The sequence below is a fragment of the Drosophila montana genome, unplaced genomic scaffold (genome assembly GCF_035044405.1).
Source record: "Drosophila montana isolate Dmon_TW-CO22-7 unplaced genomic scaffold, ASM3504440v1 contig_3733_1, whole genome shotgun sequence".
Classification (NCBI taxonomy): Eukaryota; Metazoa; Arthropoda; class Insecta; order Diptera; family Drosophilidae; genus Drosophila; species Drosophila montana.
This window is the reverse complement of record NW_026998620.1, coordinates 5,632,138-5,651,902: the sequence shown is the minus strand read 5'-3', so window position 1 is coordinate 5,651,902 and position 19,765 is coordinate 5,632,138. Positions and strand designations below refer to the sequence as shown.

At 43.6% G+C, this 19,765-nt stretch overlaps 2 protein-coding genes across 4 annotated transcripts in view; one reads left to right on the top strand and one right to left on the bottom strand.

Annotated features, from left to right (window-relative positions):
* gpp (grappa) overlaps positions 1-10,467 on the top strand; it is a 48,468-nt gene extending 38,001 nt beyond the window's left edge. For 2 of the 3 annotated variants that reach the window (XM_064694103.1, XM_064694104.1), the window contains exons 6-9: positions 246-3,992; positions 5,402-5,620; positions 5,689-6,114; positions 8,755-10,467. In XM_064694103.1, coding sequence (XP_064550173.1) covers positions 246-3,992; positions 5,402-5,620; positions 5,689-6,114; positions 8,755-9,845 — 5,483 coding nt within the window. In that variant the 3' untranslated portion in view covers positions 9,846-10,467. Of the gene's footprint in view, positions 1-245; positions 3,993-5,401; positions 5,621-5,688; positions 6,115-7,796; positions 8,012-8,754 lie in introns of those variants that run through there. The other variant, XM_064694105.1, reaches the window with a different exon arrangement.
* Positions 10,468-12,256: 1,789 nt separating this feature from the next.
* LOC135436491 (uncharacterized) lies at positions 12,257-19,329 on the bottom strand. Its single transcript, XM_064694106.1, has 4 exons — positions 18,081-19,329; positions 17,780-18,022; positions 17,075-17,531; positions 12,257-17,015 (listed from the first exon to the last, which is right to left on the bottom strand). Exons 1-4 carry the CDS (start codon positions 18,860-18,862, stop codon positions 14,427-14,429), a joined length of 4,071 nt encoding a protein of 1,356 aa, XP_064550176.1. The 5' UTR covers positions 18,863-19,329; the 3' UTR covers positions 12,257-14,426.
* Positions 19,330-19,765: the final 436 nt, after the last annotated feature.

Genomic DNA, 19,765 nt, shown 5'->3' with positions numbered 1-19,765 from the left:
GTAAATAATCTTAAAATATCATTAAATTTTAAACTCAAACTATTGTCTTTAAAATAAATTAATAATATTGATTATTGACATATATTTATGCTAGACGTTCGTTCTACAAAATCCATTAGCGACTGAAAAAAAAGCAGTATTAAAAGATCATAGCCATGGGATTTATGAGAAATTGTAGTAATTAGTTTGTATTTGAAGATAACGTAAATGTTTCTAATGCCTTTGTCTTTCATAATATCTTTCAGGTACCGTGCGCACCACACGTGATCGCGCCAAACGTGAGGCCAACATTGGCCATCACAACAACAATCACAATAACAACAACAATCACAACAACAACAACAACCATCAGCGTGAGCAGCGGGAACAGCAGCGTGAGCGGGAAAGGGATCTGTTCAACGGCCCCGCCCAGCAGCGCAATCAATCGCAGTCGCCGGCGAATGTCAGCGGCGGCGGCGGTGGATTAGCCGCCTCCAAGACGCGCCAACAGCTGGCGAGTGCGCAGCAGCAGCAACAACAGCAGCAGCAGCAGCAACAACAGATGCAGCAACGCAGTCTGGACATGGACAGCAGTACGGAGAGCGACGGTGAAGGCGAGGCGACCAATGGCAATGGCGGCAACACCACCACGGCCACCACGTCCACATCGAATGGGCCAATGACGCGCAAGGTGTGGTCGGACTGGTGCAGCTCCAAGGGCAAGAGCTCGCAGTCGGATGACGAGGAGAACAACAATAGCAATAGCAACAATAGCAACAGCCACCAGGGTCGCGGCCCACGCGCTGTCACCACGCTGAAGAAGCGGAAGAAGCTAACGCGCAAAGCGGCGATTGCCAGCAAATCGGCGGCGGCCGCACAGCGCGAAGCGGAAGAGGCAGCTGCTGTTGCTGCAGTTGCTGCATCCGCCACGTCTGCCTCGGCCAGCAAGGATTCCAGCAGCAAGGAGGACCAGCCGCGTGCAGCGAGCGCCGGACCCGGACGCAAGGGCCGCTTGAAGAAGGGACAACGTGGACGCAAGTGCTTGAAGATTGCCGGCCTGGATGTGCTGCACAAGCAGACGGTGCTGAGCACCTCGCTGGATGCGATGACAAAGAAGCTGCCCGCAGCGCCGGGCACAGTTGACCAGCAGCTGACGTCGCTGCTCACCGGCGACATGTCGCATCGCGAACTGGACATACCCACTGCGCCCCAGGACACGCCCTATGCCCTGCAAATACTGCTCGATGTGTTCCGCTCCCAGTACATGACCATGATTGAGCACATGCGCTCGAGTGCGTATCTGCCGCAGGTGCAGAAGCAAATTGCCCAGGAGCAGGAGCGGATGGCACGCCTTAAAAATCGGGCCAATCAGCTGGACAAGCAGATCAAGGTGCTGATCGATGACAGCGTCACCCTGCTGAAGGTGCGTATGAATGAGCTGGGCATCAATGTGAACTCGCCCAACGATCTGATCGCACAGGCCAAGGAGATTGTCGGACGGCACAAGGATCTGCAGCATGCGGTCAGCAAGATGCGCAACGAGGTGACCGTCTACGAAAGCGAACAGAAACTGCTGCTGAGCAAGCAGCTGAAGCATCTGCCCGAATACCAGAAGCTCTGTGCCGTTACCAACGGCGGCAATGGCAAGGTGAAGCTCGAGCTGCCGCACGAGCTGTCCGAAACTGCGGCCCAGGAGCTGGTGCTCAAGGAGATAGCCAATACGCTGAGCCAGCGCAAGAAGCTCTATGCGCAGGTCTCCACCATCGAACAGGAGACCAGCTCGCTGCAAAAGTCCGCCGAGGAGCGCAGCACAGCCACCGTGCTGCTTGCCCAGGGCACCAACATCAGCCTGGCTAGTGGCGCCCCAGCGGCTGCAACAAATGCTGCAACGACTGCGACGCTGGCCAATTGCAACAAATTGGTAAATAGCAAATCGTCGCGTCGCAGTCGCGAGCATCGCGCACGATCGCAGGAATGGCCCGAGGTGCCGGAGGTGGGCAAAATACAGGAGAGCAATCCCGAGGTGCTGGCCCAAAAGATACTCGAGACCTGTCGCCAGGTCGAGGCGGGCAAATTTCAGCCGCCTCCAAGCACCATCAGCGCCGTCAACTTTATCAACGGCAAGCCCAAAATGGAGCCCAAGCCGTCGCCGGCGCTCTACAAGGATAGCACTCTGATGCCGGCGCCCAAGCAGCAATCACAGCCACAACAACAACAACAGCAACTGCAACTGCAACAACAGCAACAGCAAGCTGTGCTGTTGCCGAAGTGCGAGCTGCCGGGACTGGGTCGCAAGCAGGAATCACCCAAGGTGGCCAACTTTGAGGACCGGCTGAAGAGCATCATAACATCAGCCCTAAATGAGGATCAGGAGCAGCGCAGCAAGGCAATGCCAATTATGGAGACGCCCGCTGTGCCGCCGCTGCAATCGCCCGTCTCGAAGCGCAGCAAGCAAATGGGCCAAACTACAACAACAGCCGGCAATAGCTTGCACAACATTATCACCGTTTCGACGCAGGGCCTGATGCATTTGAATGCCAACACGACCATATCGCCTATAACGCCTCCATTGCCGGGTCCGCGTGCTGCAGCAGCTGCGTCGACGGCGCCGCCGCCGCCCGCCAATTTGCCCTACGGCAGCGCCTACATGAGCAGCAAACAGCAGCAGCTGCAGCATTTTTCGGGCAAATATGGCCAAACGGTATCGCTCAAGGAGTCCAAGTATTCGCCAGCAAGACCGGGTGCATCAGCACCGCCGCCGCCGCCACCACCGCCGCCGACGTCCTCGTCCGCGTCGTCGTCATCTGCGCATATGGCCACGCTCTATGCTGGGCACGGCTCAACAGCGGCGACAGCGCCCACAGCCGCTGATCTGGGCTTCCATCGGCGGCGCGCCTCTGTGAGCGCCAACAGCTACGAGCATTTTATAGCGCAACAACAGCAGCAGCAGCAACATGCGCTCATGTTGGCCCATGTGGCACAACAGCGACTGCAGCATCAGCAGCAGCAACAACAACAGCAACAACAACATGCACAGCACGCGCCAATTGGGCACCTTCATCATCATCATCAGGCACCGGGTACATCAGCGGAGTTTAAGGCGCCAGCAGAGAATCTGCTGCAGCGTTCCGGCAGTCGCGAGCAACTTTCAGAGCAGCAGCAGCAACAACAACAACAGCAGCAACAATTGCAACAGCAACACCAACAGCCACAACAGCAACAACACAGCCTGGATCTGCTGCCGCGTGCAAGCTCGGCGAACTCGGACTATGCCGGTTACCGTGTGGAACGCCTGTCTGTTCGACCGCCCAGTCGGCCCAGCTCCAACTCCTCGCAGCCAGACTACACGCAGGTGTCGCCAGCGAAAATGGCGCTGCGTCGTCATCTCTCGCAGGAGAAGCTCAGTCAGCCGCCGCAGCCGTTGCCCACGCCGCCGCCCATGTCACTGGCGCCGCCGGTGACAGCCGGCAAGACCATCGGTGATCTGGTCAATGGCGAAATCGAGCGCACGCTGGAAATCTCACATCAGAGCATCATCAATGCGGCGGTCAACATGAGCACCGGCAGCGCCAGCAGCAGCAGCAGTGCCCATTTCATGGAACGCGCCTTCCTGGCCGAGCGCACCAATGACCGTCTGCTCATTAATCTGAATGCCCAAAGGCCGGAACGTGTGCACGTGCGACCCCTGAACGAAGATGCGCCGGATCCGCAGCCGACGAACTACAGCCAGGCGGCATCCAGCACCAACAACAATCTGGCCACCTTGGCCCACGTTGCCTACGCCCACAAATCGCAGCCTGGTGCACGTGCCTCCTCTGCCTCTCGGTCTGGACGGGACTACCAGCCGGTGGCATTGCCGCGCGCGGAAATGATGGGCTGCATCGAGGCCTACTTCCACGAGGAGCAGCAGCAGCAGCAGCAACAACAGCAACATCAGAAATCAAAGAGCACAGTCGGTGGAGCCAACGCGCTGCGTGCACCACGATTGAATGGCGCCAATCCGCCATTAGAAGGTAAGTGCCAAATAGTATATAGCAAAATTAGATTCCTAGGCAATCAGAAAGATCGTTAAGAAAATTAACAAACTTGTCGATCAAAGTAACTCAAAATAAGGTCTAAGTTATATGCTAGTTATGCAAATATGTCTTCCAATATGTACATCTGGTACAGCCAGGTATCAGGAATGCACATTTAAAAAACTCGTATTACTTTTTCTATATGTGTATCACTATGTTAAATATTCTATTTACAATTAAAGGAAGCGAATATAGCAATGAGAAGTGTTAACCCAAATTCTAGTTAGTTTTGGTTAGGTGAGATAAGCATGGCTGATTTCTGGGAGGGACTCGATAAATAACTTCAAATCCTTTTTGGTTATAGAACTTTCCTCTTAGCCAAAAAGTTAAGATACCTTTTTGTAAGTTTAAAAAGTTCTTCCCTTAGTCAAGAAGTGAAGATACCTTTACCTCTGCTTCACCTCAAGTGGTAACCCAGGGTTTCGGCTGGCCCGACTTCTTGCTTCCCTACAGTTGCAGTAATCCAACTAGGACATACATACATTTCCTGCATTCCTATGTCGGCAAGGTTAGGGTGTATCTATATTAATAATACAATTCTTTAGTATATGCAGAAAAATGTAATAACCTTTATAAATCAATTATAATTCATAAATTCCCCTCACTGATCCTTAGTAAGAAATGTGTATGTAATATTTTATTATTCAGGCAGAATATAGGACACGCGTTACGTCTATATAAGTAAAGTTGATCAAAAATTAATATTGATAAAGCATCAATAAAATTATATGATTGTAATCACCTGCTCTTAAACAATTAAATTTTTTTTTTTTTTTGCCTTACTGCTTAGTTTTAATTATTAAGTATACAATTATTTTTAGGCATCTCATTTGATTTTCCTATTTACAAAAGTAAATTCTCGAAATACCCTAACATATTTTCTGTGTATAAAAACTGACTCATTACATTTTCAGTTGAATTCCATTTATATATATTTATTATATATAAACAATACATATTATAATACTATAAAAAAAGTATAAAAAAGTAATAAAAATAACCAATTTATGTATAAATCTAAAAAATGTAGAAAGAAGACTGAAAATGATGACATCAATATGTATTAGAAGTATTCGAACTAGAAGTAATCGAACTAGATGTACTCGAACTATACATACTATACAGCTTAATGCCAAACAACCATACTGAGTGGATATACCTTTCCGTATTACACTGTTTGACAATTTACCAAATATTGTTGTGGCGCCATCTTTTGTCCACTAGTATTTATTGTTGTTACTCCCCAAGTGATCCCAATGTTTGATCGAATCAGTTCCCTAGATGGCGCCACATTATCAAAACATTTCTATTTGCATTGCTAATAACTAATTGTTAATTTGTTACAGGACTCGCCGCCTCGCTGCAGGATCATGTGCGAGCACGCAAATACAAGGAGGAGAACGAGGAGCGACAAAGACGCGCTGCCGCCGCTTCTTCATCATCATTGGAACTGGCGCCGCATTTCACTCATCAGGCGCCGCCCGCCCATAGCTACCATCAGCCGCAGCAGCCGCATCATCACACAGCCGCCGGCATTATCAATGGCACACCGCACAAAGTGGAGCGTAAGCTATAATAACACTTAGATTTCGTTTGTGACATGTACTCATTTTCGCATTTTCTCTATTTGCAGTGGGCGTGAAGCGGAGCTCGCCGCTGGCGCCGCACCAGCAGCCGTCGCGACCTGCCAAATTGGCGCATTTCGATCAGCAGCCGCTTGCCCATGCCGGGCATCAGCATCTGTATGTGAACAGCAATGGCGTGTCAGGTCTGCCGCCGCCAGCACATGATGCCACCACACCGTCGCCGACGCCGTCGTCCTCATCCTCGTCATGTGGCAGGCGCAGCAAATTGCTTGTGGAGCCGCCGCTGCTGATGAGTCCCGAGATCAACTCGCTGATGGGCGATGAGCGGCCGCTGCAGCTGTCGACGAGTCATCAGCAGCTGCACCACCATCAGCAGAAACCACATCAGCAGCAGTTGCGTGGCTCGCATCAAAGCGGTCACAGCATCACGCCCACCATTGTGGGCGGCCAGCGCTCTAATGCCGCCGATGACGGTAAGCCAAACGTATACCAAGATTTAGTTACAACAACACACACACGCGCATTCCATGCACCACATGCACCACCAGCACATGCACAATATCATCAGTTGCACCACTATCAGACACGCCTTGCCACCCAATGGGTGGCCCAAGATCTTACCACCAAGAACAGACGGTCAACCGTCTCCGCCTCGTCGGATGATGACTCTGACACCGACAGCGTCTCATCCTCGAGCTCCACTTCCACTTCCAGCTCAAGCGCCACAAGCTAATGCAATATCATCTGCCTGATCACACGCACATTTTACACACATTTTATACACTTTACATATTTTTTTAAATTAATGCAATTAGTTTTAAATATATACAGAAAAAGAGAAATTTGCGGCCATTTAAAGGTTTTTATTTTATCCATGTTGTGTGTTGTCCGTAGTTTGCTTTATGTCTCTTTTATTTTCACTTTCTTTGTATGCTTTGTATTTTGCACTTTTATTTTGTAGTTTGACTATTTTCTTCTATACATCTATTTATTTTGTATTGCTTTCGTTAAGCATTCAATTAACATGAAAATTACTGTTAACGAATCAATTAACATTAGTTAACATTTGTTGCGTAACAGAGACTGTAAATATTAAAAGCGTTCGCAAGCGCATGTCAAAAGTGAACATAATATCCGAACATAAAAAACTAAAATATATTCTATTAAAATAAAAATGTATAATATTTAAACTCGCGCATCGCTCATCCACAACCACATGATATAGTCTATGTACACAGACTTAATTCGCTTTTCATCTAGAAACGAGCTATTCGATAGAGCTAAAAACGATCGTTGATCAATTTGATGAATCTGTTTGCTTCGTATTCTATAAAAGACTTAAACCAAAGACAATATACACAATCTATATTATTTTTGTTGCTAACATAACACTCTATACAAATATTTTTGTTCAAAAATAATTTTAAAATATTTTTATTTGATTTTTACAAAAAATATTTACTAATTCCTTGCGCATTTTTATAAATTTAGTGTTAAACTTATCAATACTCATAAATCAACGTGACAATCCTGGAATATATTAATATTACCATAATTAACGAACTAGATATTGAATTCTTATTGTTAAAACGGAATAAATAAAACCAAAAACAAAAACCAAGAAGTGCAAGAATGTGAATGTAATAAAACTTTACTTGACTTTTGTGAAATTTACCTTTCTTACATCTACGATCTTAAAGATACGGTTATAAAGATTACATTTTCTGCAAGCCCTTCGATCGATAAACATAAAAGAATAAAAAAACATAAAAGAAAAACTGCCGAAAACATGCAACATTTTACGCTAATCCTCATTAAATTGGTCACGTCATGCCAAATATCTCATTCAATTCATAAAAAATAAATTTACACCAGACACACACACATACACGCGCTCACACACACACATACACAAAACGCTCTCTGTATAAAAAGACATAAATAAAAATCAATCAATTTTTTTTTCACTTGGATATTAACAATCTCCTATGGAATGTTATATATATATTTTTTTCATAAATAATTTTCAAATATTTACTAAAAAAATAATATCGAACAATGGACAAAATTAATCAACATAAAAAAAAACAAGCGCCCCTTTACTTATCCAAAACTCGACTTTATATCCCTTCTATTATGCTCTACTCCCATACAGTTACCGATTCGGCAACGCATCGTACTATAACTAATTACGATCCCAGACGTCGACTTCGCACCCCGACTTCGACTTTGTCTGGCGCCACGAAACAAACTGCTACCAATTGTAATACTCATAACAATGGATTTGTTGTGGCCGATAGTAGTAGTAACAATAATAATGATTATAATAATGATAATGATAATAACAACCATTGATTACCTCAAAATTCTCAAAAACCAAACCCAATAATCATTCAAAAAGAAAATTAAAATCGAAAAAAATAAATCATAATCAGCACGAAAATCCCGAAAAAATGCCAAAACGTAAAACGTATATGTTGTTGTTGAAAAGCAGAGTACAAACAAAACAAAAAAACCTAAAACATATAAAAAGACAAAACATAATTTTTTTACTTTCAATAATTTAATCTAACCGAATTTAAAACAAATTTATCTAGTATGTTTATTAAATATACACATTTATAAAATTAAAACATGAGCATGAGGTAAGTTCTGTTGCGCCTAATTGGTTTATTTCTCTATTTATTTATTTTTTTTTTTAACTTTTATTTACATTTAATTTTTCATTTTATTTATGATTTTCCTCATATATTCTGCAACGCTCTAATTTTTAATCTTCACACACATGCACACACGCCGCAAGCCATAGCGAAACACACACTCATGCACACACACACACACACACACACACCATTTAGCATATATATTTGAGTCAACTGTACGAAATGTTCAGGGTTTAGCCACACATCGCGTTATCGTTATCGTTATCGTTATCGTCATCGCCACTGTTATCGAACCCACACCAGCCTAGCACTCTCACACACACACACACGCACACACACACCAGCAACACCCGCAGCAGCAGCTCCTGTTGTAGCGGCCGCTGCTTTCACTTAACCGATTTTATGGCTTGTATTTATGTCTAATCTATTGCTTATGTCTTTCCATGGCAGACGATGTTATTGCGGCCGACGATGAGTCCCACTGGCAGCATCGGGTCAGCTCCGGCTTTGATCGCCTGGTGGCCTTTGCCAGCACTGAGCTGGACAAGACGAGGCGCTCCATTGATGGCGACACGGTGCCCGCCTCGATAAGCTGCAACACCTCGCCGGACTCGGGCATCACGCACAGCAGCAGCAACTCGGATGCGGTGCGTACATTTTTGTCCACCTCGTCCAGTTCATCGCAGCTGGAGCTGCCCATTAACAACAGCAGCAGCAGTAGCAGTAGCAATAACAGCAGCAGCCTCTATGCCAGCCAGGTGCACAATCTAAGCCATCATCCGTATCAGCATGGCCATCAGCAGTTGCAGCAGCAGCAACAGCAGCTGCCACTGCAACAACAGCAGCAGCAGCAGCAGGCGCAGCAACAACATCCTCAGCAGCAGCACCAGCAGCAGCAGCACTTGACAGATCATTTGAGCGACAGCAGCGTGAAGTCTACAGCCTCCTCATCGCTGCACGCGAGCAGCTCGCTGAAGACCGTTTCACCGGTGGATTCGGGCGCCATTGAGTCGCCGCCGCTGTCCGATGTGGGTCTGCCGCGCACGCCCAGTCCCAGTGCCGCCAGCGTGGCGACACCCCCGCCGGCCCATGCGCCGTCGCTTGTCAACGATCTGCTCATACCGCTCAAATATCAGCGCAAGTCGAAGAGCGGCTCCGAGAAGCACTACAAGAAGAAGTTCTGTGAGCGCAACTGGGAGTACGACTGCGACGAGCTGTTGGCCTACTCCAACTCCAGCGCACCGCCGACAGCAGCCGATGCAGCGGGCAATGGACTGCCAGCATTGGATGTGGCCGGCGGCGTGTCAGCCACGCCGCCAGCTGGGCTGAGCAAATCGGGCAAATCGCCCAAGGAGAAATCGTCGCCGCATCATGGCGCCAATACCAATGCGAATGCGAACGCCAGCTTTCACCATCATCACAAGTCGTCCAAGTTTCGGCCCAAGGGCAAGGACTGGGACTGGTCGCTGGATAGCAGAAGCAACACGGGCGAGCCGACGGCAAATGGAGCCGGCGGTGGCGCGAATACAACGAGTAATTAATTTAAATTATTTTAGTTAAATTGCCGAACAGAATGACTATCGTACGAAGAGAATGGGAAATGGAGAATGAAAATGGAAATGAAAAACCTAATCCGCAGCCACATGCGCAACAAATGGAAAAAATTGCAATGTTTTTTTTTGCTTGTTCAATTTTTTTTTCAAAAATCATTTGTAAATCGATTCGAATGGAGTTGATTGAAAATTTTTACTCTGTAACTAAATGAATTGTGTTTATTTGTAGTTAACTTATTGTATAGCAGCGATCTTTGCCTTGTTTTCTATTATGTCTCTGTATGTTTATTTCCGTGAATTGTAATTAGGTTAGTGTAGCATATTTTAACTGAACATGAGTGTTAGATCTTAAGGCACCATACGACAAGAAACGCAATCGCAACAACAGCAACAACAAAGCCCCAATTACTGATGAACAATGTTACTGATTTCTTTATTACCAAGTTTACTATTATTATCATTACTTTGATTATGATTATTAATCCTTAAATGTATTTTATTTTGTATTGTTTAATTGATTTGTGTTCGTTTTAAGTTGTGTGTTTTGTCCTTTTCTGTGGAATTGTGTTTTTTATGATTTTTAAATAAATTTTAAACTAATTACAAACTACTCCTGTGTATATTGGCTACCTTTAGTCATCAACTTGATTTGCAAATATATATGTGTATGTATCTAGATTGATCAGTTGCCAGCTTAGTTACAATTTCTCGTGCTGGGACCAACAAGCTTCAGTAATCGATCCGTGCCTGTTCACAAGATAAATGTCAAAATTGTCAACGTCGCTTCCAAAATCGAATTACAATCTAAATATATGCAAAATTAATAAGCAAATATTCAAAATGCAATAAAACGCTTGTCAATAAACAAATATTATGGCATTCAAAAATATTGATAAATGCACGTTGATACTTTTTTTTTGTTTTTTTCATTCTTCTTACTATACGAGTATATGGTATATATATAAATAAAACCTTTTGGTGTACTTTAATGTAAAAACAAGGCGTGTCTGCAGCCGCCTTGATCAAAATTACCGAGATATGACACATTAACGATAATCGAAAACAATATAGAAACTGATTTAGCGCAACATTGCATCAACAAGAAGCAGAATAAAGCAGGCAGCAGAACAACAAGTAACCTTATTAATTAAAGAATTTTCCACCTCAGCGAAATAACAACAATTTTATATATATTATATACATAAATAATAATATAGCAGTAGCGGCATATACAATATATATATATATTATATATACATAGATCTATATACATATAGCATATGGGTGTGTGGCCATTCCGTGGAGAGGTTCATTGGCAAATCTCAGAGTGAGGGCGATTTTGCGATGAAAGTGAAAGTTGTTACGGAATCGGTTCGATAATAAAAGCAAAAACAACAGCAGTCAAATATCAGGAAACAAATTAAATAGTAAACAAACGGAAAAAAAACATGATTTACAAGCATTTAACAACAAATAATAAATATTTAGTAACATACATATATAAAATATATACGTAAACCATATTTAACAAATAGTCTTTTATATGTTCATGAGCAACAACAAATGCATAACATTAACTTAAACAAATAAATAAATAATAAAACAATAAGGCCCCTAGCAATTTAAATGGATTTTCAAATGTGCTATTAGCGTAGTGTAATATTAAAACATTTAAAAACAAATTAAGACAATGGCGCATAAATGGATTTTATACGTATATACATATATACATATATATGAATTATAATTATATTTACCATCATATACAGAGTCGAAGGGCGAAGATAACAAAAACTTATTGTAATAATAATTTTTATTAACAATGAACGGTTGCCCCGACAACATGAATCAGTTGTAGCAAATGGAATATTATCTGGCGCTATTTAAATGTAATGTAAAATGCATATAAAACAAAATAGTTGAATTTAAATAAAACAAATTAACATACAAGTATTAAACTAAAGAGTAAGTAAACAAAACTAATTAATAACGACAACAAATAAATGAACATAATATAAATAAACCACAAGCACATGCATATTATAATTAACGGTATTATTATGTATATTTAAAAATATATTTATTGCATATTAATATTATTATTTTAAACTTAAAAGTTTAATAAAAAATAACATTATAAAACATTAATTCTTGGTCTTTTGATGCACATATCTCAATCAATCAATTAGCAAATTAAAATAAAATTAAAAAGCAATTTTGAGATCTTAGGCTTCGCGGGTAGCTATGCATATAGATTTGAATGATGAGCGCTGATTGTACACCAATTAATAAAAATGACAATTGATTGATTAGCTGATTGATTTGTCAATTTGTCGCAATATTTTGATTGATATTTTGGCACCCTTAGCCCCTAATTCTTTTAAGCAAAGGCGCATGTTTTTGTTCCATAGGTTTTTATTGACATTAATTGTTTTTTTGTTTTGCATTAAAATATCTTATAAAAAGTACAGTTTGGTTCGTTTATCTTTATGTAACTATTGTATTTATGTATATTGGGTTTTTCGCTTGTTTATTAAAGGGTTCCCGGTGAAAAAATTTATTGTATACGTACTTATATTCCACAGGAGCTATTTCTGTTTAATTAAAGCGGTAGCAGTTCCAAATGATGATGTGCATATCGACTTTACTTAAATACACATCGATATATGAGCGGAATATTGGTTTAGTTTAGATTTGAGTTGATAATGCTTGGGGCTGTGCTTGGGGGAACTTGTATATATCTCTATGGTTGAATGGATCAATTGCTGACTATCTTTTTACTTTGTTGAATCTGAGGTCTCTAGCAAATTCAATTGTTTCCCTAATTCTAACTTTGCGTTTTGTAAATGAGTGTATATTTTTATATAAGTATATATATATATATATATATATGTATACTCAGCTAACTTTCCTCTTTTAATAATGCATTTGTATGGTTTTCTGTGCATATTATATGGTATATGCAAGTATATAATTGTTTTACAATAAAGCCTGAGGCACATTTATTAATTATTTTTTACATTTTTACTTTTTATTTTTGATTTTCACAATTTATACGTGGATAACGCAAGGATGCTCTGGATGTGTGTATTTATAAATTTTACTTTGTTTTACAAACAAATTTACGTAAATTTGTAGCAGAGAAATGAATTGGTTTTTCATTTAAATGAAATATTAAAGCTAAATTTTGTTTAAAGTTGTAGAAACCTAAACAGTAGTTGGATAAACAGGATAGGGTATTGGGAATTAAGTATACCAATAACACTAGGATTATGGATAATAGAACGTGAATTACAGCGGTACATGGAAAATTAAACCTAGAGAACTTGACACAATAGGAGAGTTTCTGCTCCTATTATGGGTTATCATTTAAAACAAAACACTTTCAATAACAAACAAACACTTAATGCTAATTAAAGACCATTTAATATGGTTTAGTGATAGAAAATATAACAATTTGTTTGAATAGAAGATAGAAATTACAAAGAACTTAATCAATAAGTTGTTTATAAAATCGAAAAAAGGTCGACCAATTTTATACATATGCTTAAGCTATCAACGACACCTGATAGCTTGATAAAGTTACAAATGTTGATTTGATAACAAATTCTACATAAATACGTTACGTTACGTAACATTACACACACAGTTAAACACTTGAACTTGATAATTGTTTCAATTGAACGCTTGCCGTTTGTTTAGGCCCTCATCAATTGTTAGCTTAGAACTAATGTGTATGTATAGTTTGGGCTCTCTTATCGGGATGGGAAACCATCCCAACACCTGACGGGATCATTTAAAATGTTACATTCTTTAATCTGTTGTGTATATATGTATATGTTTTTAAAACCGCTGCACGTTGAATTCATTCAGACTTTAAGTTCGTTTCATTTGTAAGGTTCTCTACTATATGGTATATGGTATTCTGTTTTATCGTTTTGTGTATAAAGTTCTCATTTCAAATCGAGGGTCAACATTAAAAACTATTCAACTAGAGAAAATTGCAAACATTTTCCAGTTCCACTTTATAACAATATGCCATTTTTTTTAATAACATGCACACATACTTACAAATACTACATACATACAAACATAAATATATGCACGCACATTCTCATAACAAAGTCCTGAGGGATACTTGGTTCAGGATGGTTGCAATGACATTCAAAAACAAATCCCTTCATTGACATTGAAATTTAAATAAATTGCCTTTATGGCATATTTGAAACCAATTGGAGTTTAGCATTAAGAATTTGTATATAGTATGGGCATGTCTGGAGTCTTTCGCTAGAGAATTTCGAAGAGAAAGCTCGTCACACGGAACATCAATTTTCGCACATCAATTATACAAGATCGATACGAGTAAAATAGGTAACGACTACGTTATGGTTGTCCATTCCGATTGTGATTACAGATCTATAGAGACATACAGACAGACAGAGAGAGAGAAAGAGTGAGAGAGATTTATAACTTATCCACATGCTCTAACAGACTGGCCATCACCAGCTCTTCTGGCTGCGTCTCGCTCGAAATCTCTGCCTGCTTTTGAGCTTTCTCTTCGTGCAAATTCTACAAGCCATCAAGTATATCGGCAGCACCAATTATGGCATCCACATCGCTGCTATTGGGCGCAACGTCGTCAATTAGCGTATCAGTGCTGAGGGCCAAGACGGCATCTGTGGTGCTGCCGACTCCAAAGGCCGCAACAGCCGGCGACGGCAGGCTGTCAATCGTATTGCCGTTGATTAGAAAGTCTCGGTACAGCTCAACGGGACTGAAGCGAAAGCACGGCGTCGTAATGGGCGTCGATGGCATTGATTTGGATATATCCAGAACATTTCGGGAGCTGTACGACTGCCCACAGTAGGCCGCATTGTTGGCGCCCCAATTGAAGGCTGGTGAGATGTTGAAATGGCCACTGGCGGCATTGCAGCTGCCGTTGGCGGTTCCGAGATTGTTGCCGCCCTGGATCTGCGATTGCTGATGCGGCAGCGGCGTGGAGGGCACGGAGCGCGACACAATGCCGCCCGCACTGCCGGCACTGCTGTAACCACTCGAAGAACCCGCCGAGGAGCTGCATGTGGTTGTCGTTTGTATGCCACTGAACTTGTTAAAGCTTGGCGAGATGAGCGCACTGACATCCACTTCATCGTAGAGCAGACTTGCCGATACATCCACATCGCCGCCACCCAGTTTTAGAGCGCCCACCGACTGCTGACTATTACTGTTCTCCGAGAAGAGCGCCTCGTTCACTGGGCCAGTGGTGACGGCCTGATTCAGCTGTCGATTGTAGCCTGCTGAGGGGGAGTGGTGGCTGCTGCGCTGCAGCTGTGATAGCGGCACTGATTGCGAACGTTGCGTTTCGTTTAGCTCCATATTGGCACCGCTTAGCGCCAGGCTCGTTTCCAAATCCATTGAGTTTTGATTAACTAGCAGCTCCACATTGTTGCTGTTGTTATTTATGTTGCTCTCGCTGAAGTTGTTGCTGCTGCACAACCAATTGACGCCCATGCACTGCTGCAGCAGCGAGGGACTTGGCGGCGCCGACGCGGAACTGCTGCTGGGGTAGCTGTAAACGTAGCTGCGTCTGCGCCTATGCGCCCCAATCATGGGATCCCCGTTTCCGTTGTTGTTGTCAAAGTCAAGCGATTGCTGCTTGGTTAACAGGCTGGAACGCTGGCGCATGGTTGTTTGGACCGGACTAGCAAAGCAGCTTTGCGTGGGCAGCTTACCAGTTGTTGTTGTAACTGCTGTTGTTGTTGCTGCAGCTGTTGCAGCCACATTGCTGCTGCTGTTGATGTTTGGGGAAATGGGCAGAAAAATGCAGTTCTTGTTGTTGCCGTTGCTGGACGCGTTGCTTAGACTAATTTTGCGCTTGTTGCTGTTGTTGTTGTTGTTGCTGGTGGCTCGCTGCAGTTGTTGTTGTTGTTGCTGCTGCTGCTGCTGCTGATGTTGTTGTTGATGTTGCTGCTGCTGTCGTTGTTGATGCTTTCGTGACATTAGTGCCAGAGACGCTGAGGCAGAACCCACAACATTTGCTGTCGCTGCTGCAGTTGGCAAGGGCATAGAGCGACGCATTTGCAGCTGCAGCAACTGTTGTTGCTGCTGCTGCTGTTGTTGTTGCTGTTGCACCGCTGTTGTTGATGTCGCGGTTGCCGTTGCTGATCTTGCAGTTGCTATCGCCAGTGCACTTGTTATTGCAATAGCTGATGCAGCTTGTGGATTTCTGTGTTGTTCTGCTTGAGCATCTAAGGAATTCAGTTGTTTTTCCTCAGCGTCTCCCATCTGAAAATATTGAAGCAGCTCGGTATCGGGGCCCTCAGAGTTCTCCTCCTCATCATCGCCGGGCATTAAGTAATCATCAAGCTCATGCTTATCCATATTGCATATGCTAATGACGCGCTCACGTGGCAATCCTAGATTCTCAGCCAGCCCAGAGTCCTCTGCAGTGGCGGCCAATGTGGCCGCATTCTCTGCTATCAAGCGTTTGGCCCGCAACAACATCATATTGCGCGATGCGACTTTCGGTGTGCTACTGCTCGTGTCCAGACTGCTTGACGGGCTGACCGAACTGGGATTATTTAATTGCGCCGGTGGGCCCATTGATAGCGCGGTATGGATGGGTGAGTTGCCAGCAGGTGGCTGCGCGGATGGCGGTGGTGTCGCTGCCGTTGTGGTAATCACTGGGGGTACAAGCAACGTGCCGCCGCTTGTGCTGCCGCTGCTGGGAGAGTTGGCCCAAAAGCCTTTGGTCTGCTGCGCCTTTAGGACTTTCTTGCAAAATATATTGGTGGTATTGTACTCTTCGGCCTCGTCCTTAATGACTATCCCAGTGGGGGATAACGGCTGTTGTCCTGCAGCCTCCGCTTGCAGTTCCAATAGCTTGGGTGTTAGGTTGCGGGCAACATTGCTGCGCGGCTCTGTGGCCAGATTCATGGGCAGAACTTGCTGCTGTTGTTGCTGTGCTGTCAAATAGCCACCGGATGAGTCTGTAATCTCCTGCTTGATCTTGAGTAACAGCTCCGTTTTGTGTTCATCGCTGACTGCTTCCTGACTGCTACCCGCATCTTGTGCGGCATTCGGTTGATTGCAGCTCGATTCGGAGGATGTGGACCCTTTGCGTTTCTTTTTGCGACGCTTCTTCAGCGGTCCCATGTCCTGTCAAGGATTTAAACAAGTTAATTACAATAAAATTATTATTATTTAAATAAACTTACTGCAAGAAGGCGCTTCTCTTTGGGCTCCCTGGGCGTATATTTTTTGGGCCCCAGTCCTGCATTAATTGTTGCATTGTTACTTTTGATACGTGTGGCCAGCTCTGTGACGCTCTCCAGTTTGGTGTTAAGCAGCTTTTCCGCCCAGGTGCGCACCACATCCCAACTACAGTCATTATCGGCTGCTGCACCTTGTACGCTCGCTGCGGCACTAGGTGATCGATTGAACGCTGTCACATTGGCTTCCGCGGCGACAGTGTCGTCGATTGGCTCATCCTTGCATAGTTGCGGCAACTGTGGCGGCGTCAGTTTGGTGGTTTTCCGCATGGCCGCATAGCAGTAGCGGGAGTTGCCACGCGTGCCTAGACGCCGCGGTCGAACGCCGGGGAACACCTGCTTCATGACCTTACCAAAGTCAGCCGTTGACAGTGGCTTGATGCTCAGGCGTTCACAATAGGCTCTGAAAAGTGAGAAATATGTCCATCAAAGTTTCTTCTGTGAACTTTACAGTAGATGATAAGCCGCAGAATTGGATCAGAAGCTTTCAAATCTCAAATGACTCATGTATCGTTTTCTTTACACATACAAAAAAATGTAAATAAATAAATTCGATATTTCTTATGGGTTTGTGTTTGTTATGCTTGAATGGCTTACGTATATGATACATCCATTATCGTATTCAAATGCACATTTCGATCTTCAACTCACATGTAATCATTGTAAACGTCCTGTTTTGGTATGGAAACCTGAGCATCGTGCTCAAGATGTGAACGCACCCAATTGATGGTGTGATTAATCTCGGAACGTGTGCCAAGCGGATTCTGTGGCTGTCTCAATGGGTCAGTGTCCGCACTCTCGCCGGGCAAGCGCAAATACAAAAACAGTTTCTCAATGGGCTTTAGGCCAGCGACACTTTCAAGAATTTGCGCGATCTGCAGCTTAGCAGCGTCACTAAATAGAATATAATTAATATTTGGGAAGCAGTGTGCATTGTCTAGTGGTTACTTACTCCAAACTAGCTTCGATGACCTGCTGTACGCGACGCATGCGCTCCTCATCGCTAGTTAGTGCATTCATCACATTCTCCGTAATGGTGGAGTTGATGGCACCACTGGGTGCAGCCGGCGGGACAGCTGATGAGCCGCCTTCACTGGGATGTGGGTGGGGAGGATGTGGATGTGGAGGTTGTGGATGCCTTGGTATAGCTGCTGCTGCAAGCGTTGCTGTTGACGAAGAGGCGTTCACATTCATTGCATGCATTATCTTTCCCAGTTCCAATTGTTGAGCGCTGTTAAAGGCATTGACAAACGCAAGCCCAGCATTGCCAGCGGCTGCTGCAAAGGGATTCGGCGTGAGCACAGATGTCGCACCACTGGCTGCAGAGCCAGAAGAATTTACATTTGCAAACGCTGTCGGCACAAAGCCGCCGCTGGGAACAGGTACATTTGTGGGTGTGGGGGACACCTGGGACTGAGCGAGAGCCAGTGGAGGCGCAACAATTGGCGCAATGGTCAGTGGTGACGATTTGATCGTTTGCATGTGAATGGGCGGAGCTTGGAACCGTCCTGACGTGTAGGTGGGAATGTCCGGAATCGGAACAGGCACGCCACATATACCATAGGCATTTGTGGTACCTGTCGCGGTTGCTTCGTATATGGAATTGGAATTTGGATTAGATTGCTGATGCTTCTGCAGCGATGTCGATGCTGTTGTACCACCCACTGCCGCTGCCGCTGCTGCTGATTTCGCCGACCACTGCGCACCACTAAGCTGGCCATGCTTCTCGGACATGTTAGGTGGAGGGCTGGCCTTCAACACGCGAACCACCGCAAGCCACCAGCCAGCAGCAACCTCAATGTGTTGCTCCTGAGGACACTTTGCCTTTTTCCCGTCACTTCTTGTTAGATTGCCTCTTGTTTTTGTTTTCCGATAATTATAGATTCACTAAATGTATGCTGACGCGTGCTTTAGGAGATGAAGATTGCGAAGTCGATAACTGGCGCGACGAACATTTTGGAGACGACGGAAGACACGGATGTTAACGCAAGATAATAAACCATTTTGGTTGTGACAATTGCATGGGTAACGCAAGTGCAAGGCTAACGTACGCCTTCTACGCCAGATGAAAATTTATATTGTGATTGTTGCAATTTCAATATGTAGGCTGTTTTCTAATAAGATTACAAAATATATTGGAATAATCCATTTTTCGCGGAGATAAGAGCTCCTTTCCTTCTGCGTCTCGAAAAATACACACAGTATGTGACCAGATTTGGCAACAGTTGAATGCACCAATAAATACCACATTATTTCAATTGTAAACACGGTGCTGCATTTCGATAACTATTCCTTTAAATCTACGTAAATTGTTTCAAAATACAGTTTTAGAATTATTTAAAGCAAGTATAACGCTGTAATTAATCGTGAATTTAATTAAGTTATTAAAAAAATATATAATTCTGTTTAGATAAATATATGCAAACTTTATTAGCCGGTATTTTTTTGGTATCTTAATTTTAGTATTTTTAAGTAATTCTATGCTGCGTACTTCCATCCAAAAAATAATAGCGATAAATACGAGCTATATTTTAATGAGAAAAATTGATTAACATTTATTTGATCAGCATTAGGTTCTTACTGAGATGATGTAGCGCAAGTGTTTTCCATTCTCATTAATTGTTATCAGTTTTGGAT

Coding starts and splice junctions, on each gene's coding strand:
- LOC135436491 (XM_064694106.1), bottom strand. CDS start 18,862: ATGTCCGAGAAGCATGGCCAGCTTAGTGGTGCGCAGTGGTCGGCGAAA. Junction 17,532..17,779: donor GACGTTTACAATGATTACAT/GTGAGTTGAAGA, acceptor CTCACTTTTCAG/AGCCTATTGTGAACGCCTGA. Junction 17,016..17,074: donor AAGAGAAGCGCCTTCTTGCA/GTAAGTTTATTT, acceptor AATCCTTGACAG/GACATGGGACCGCTGAAGAA.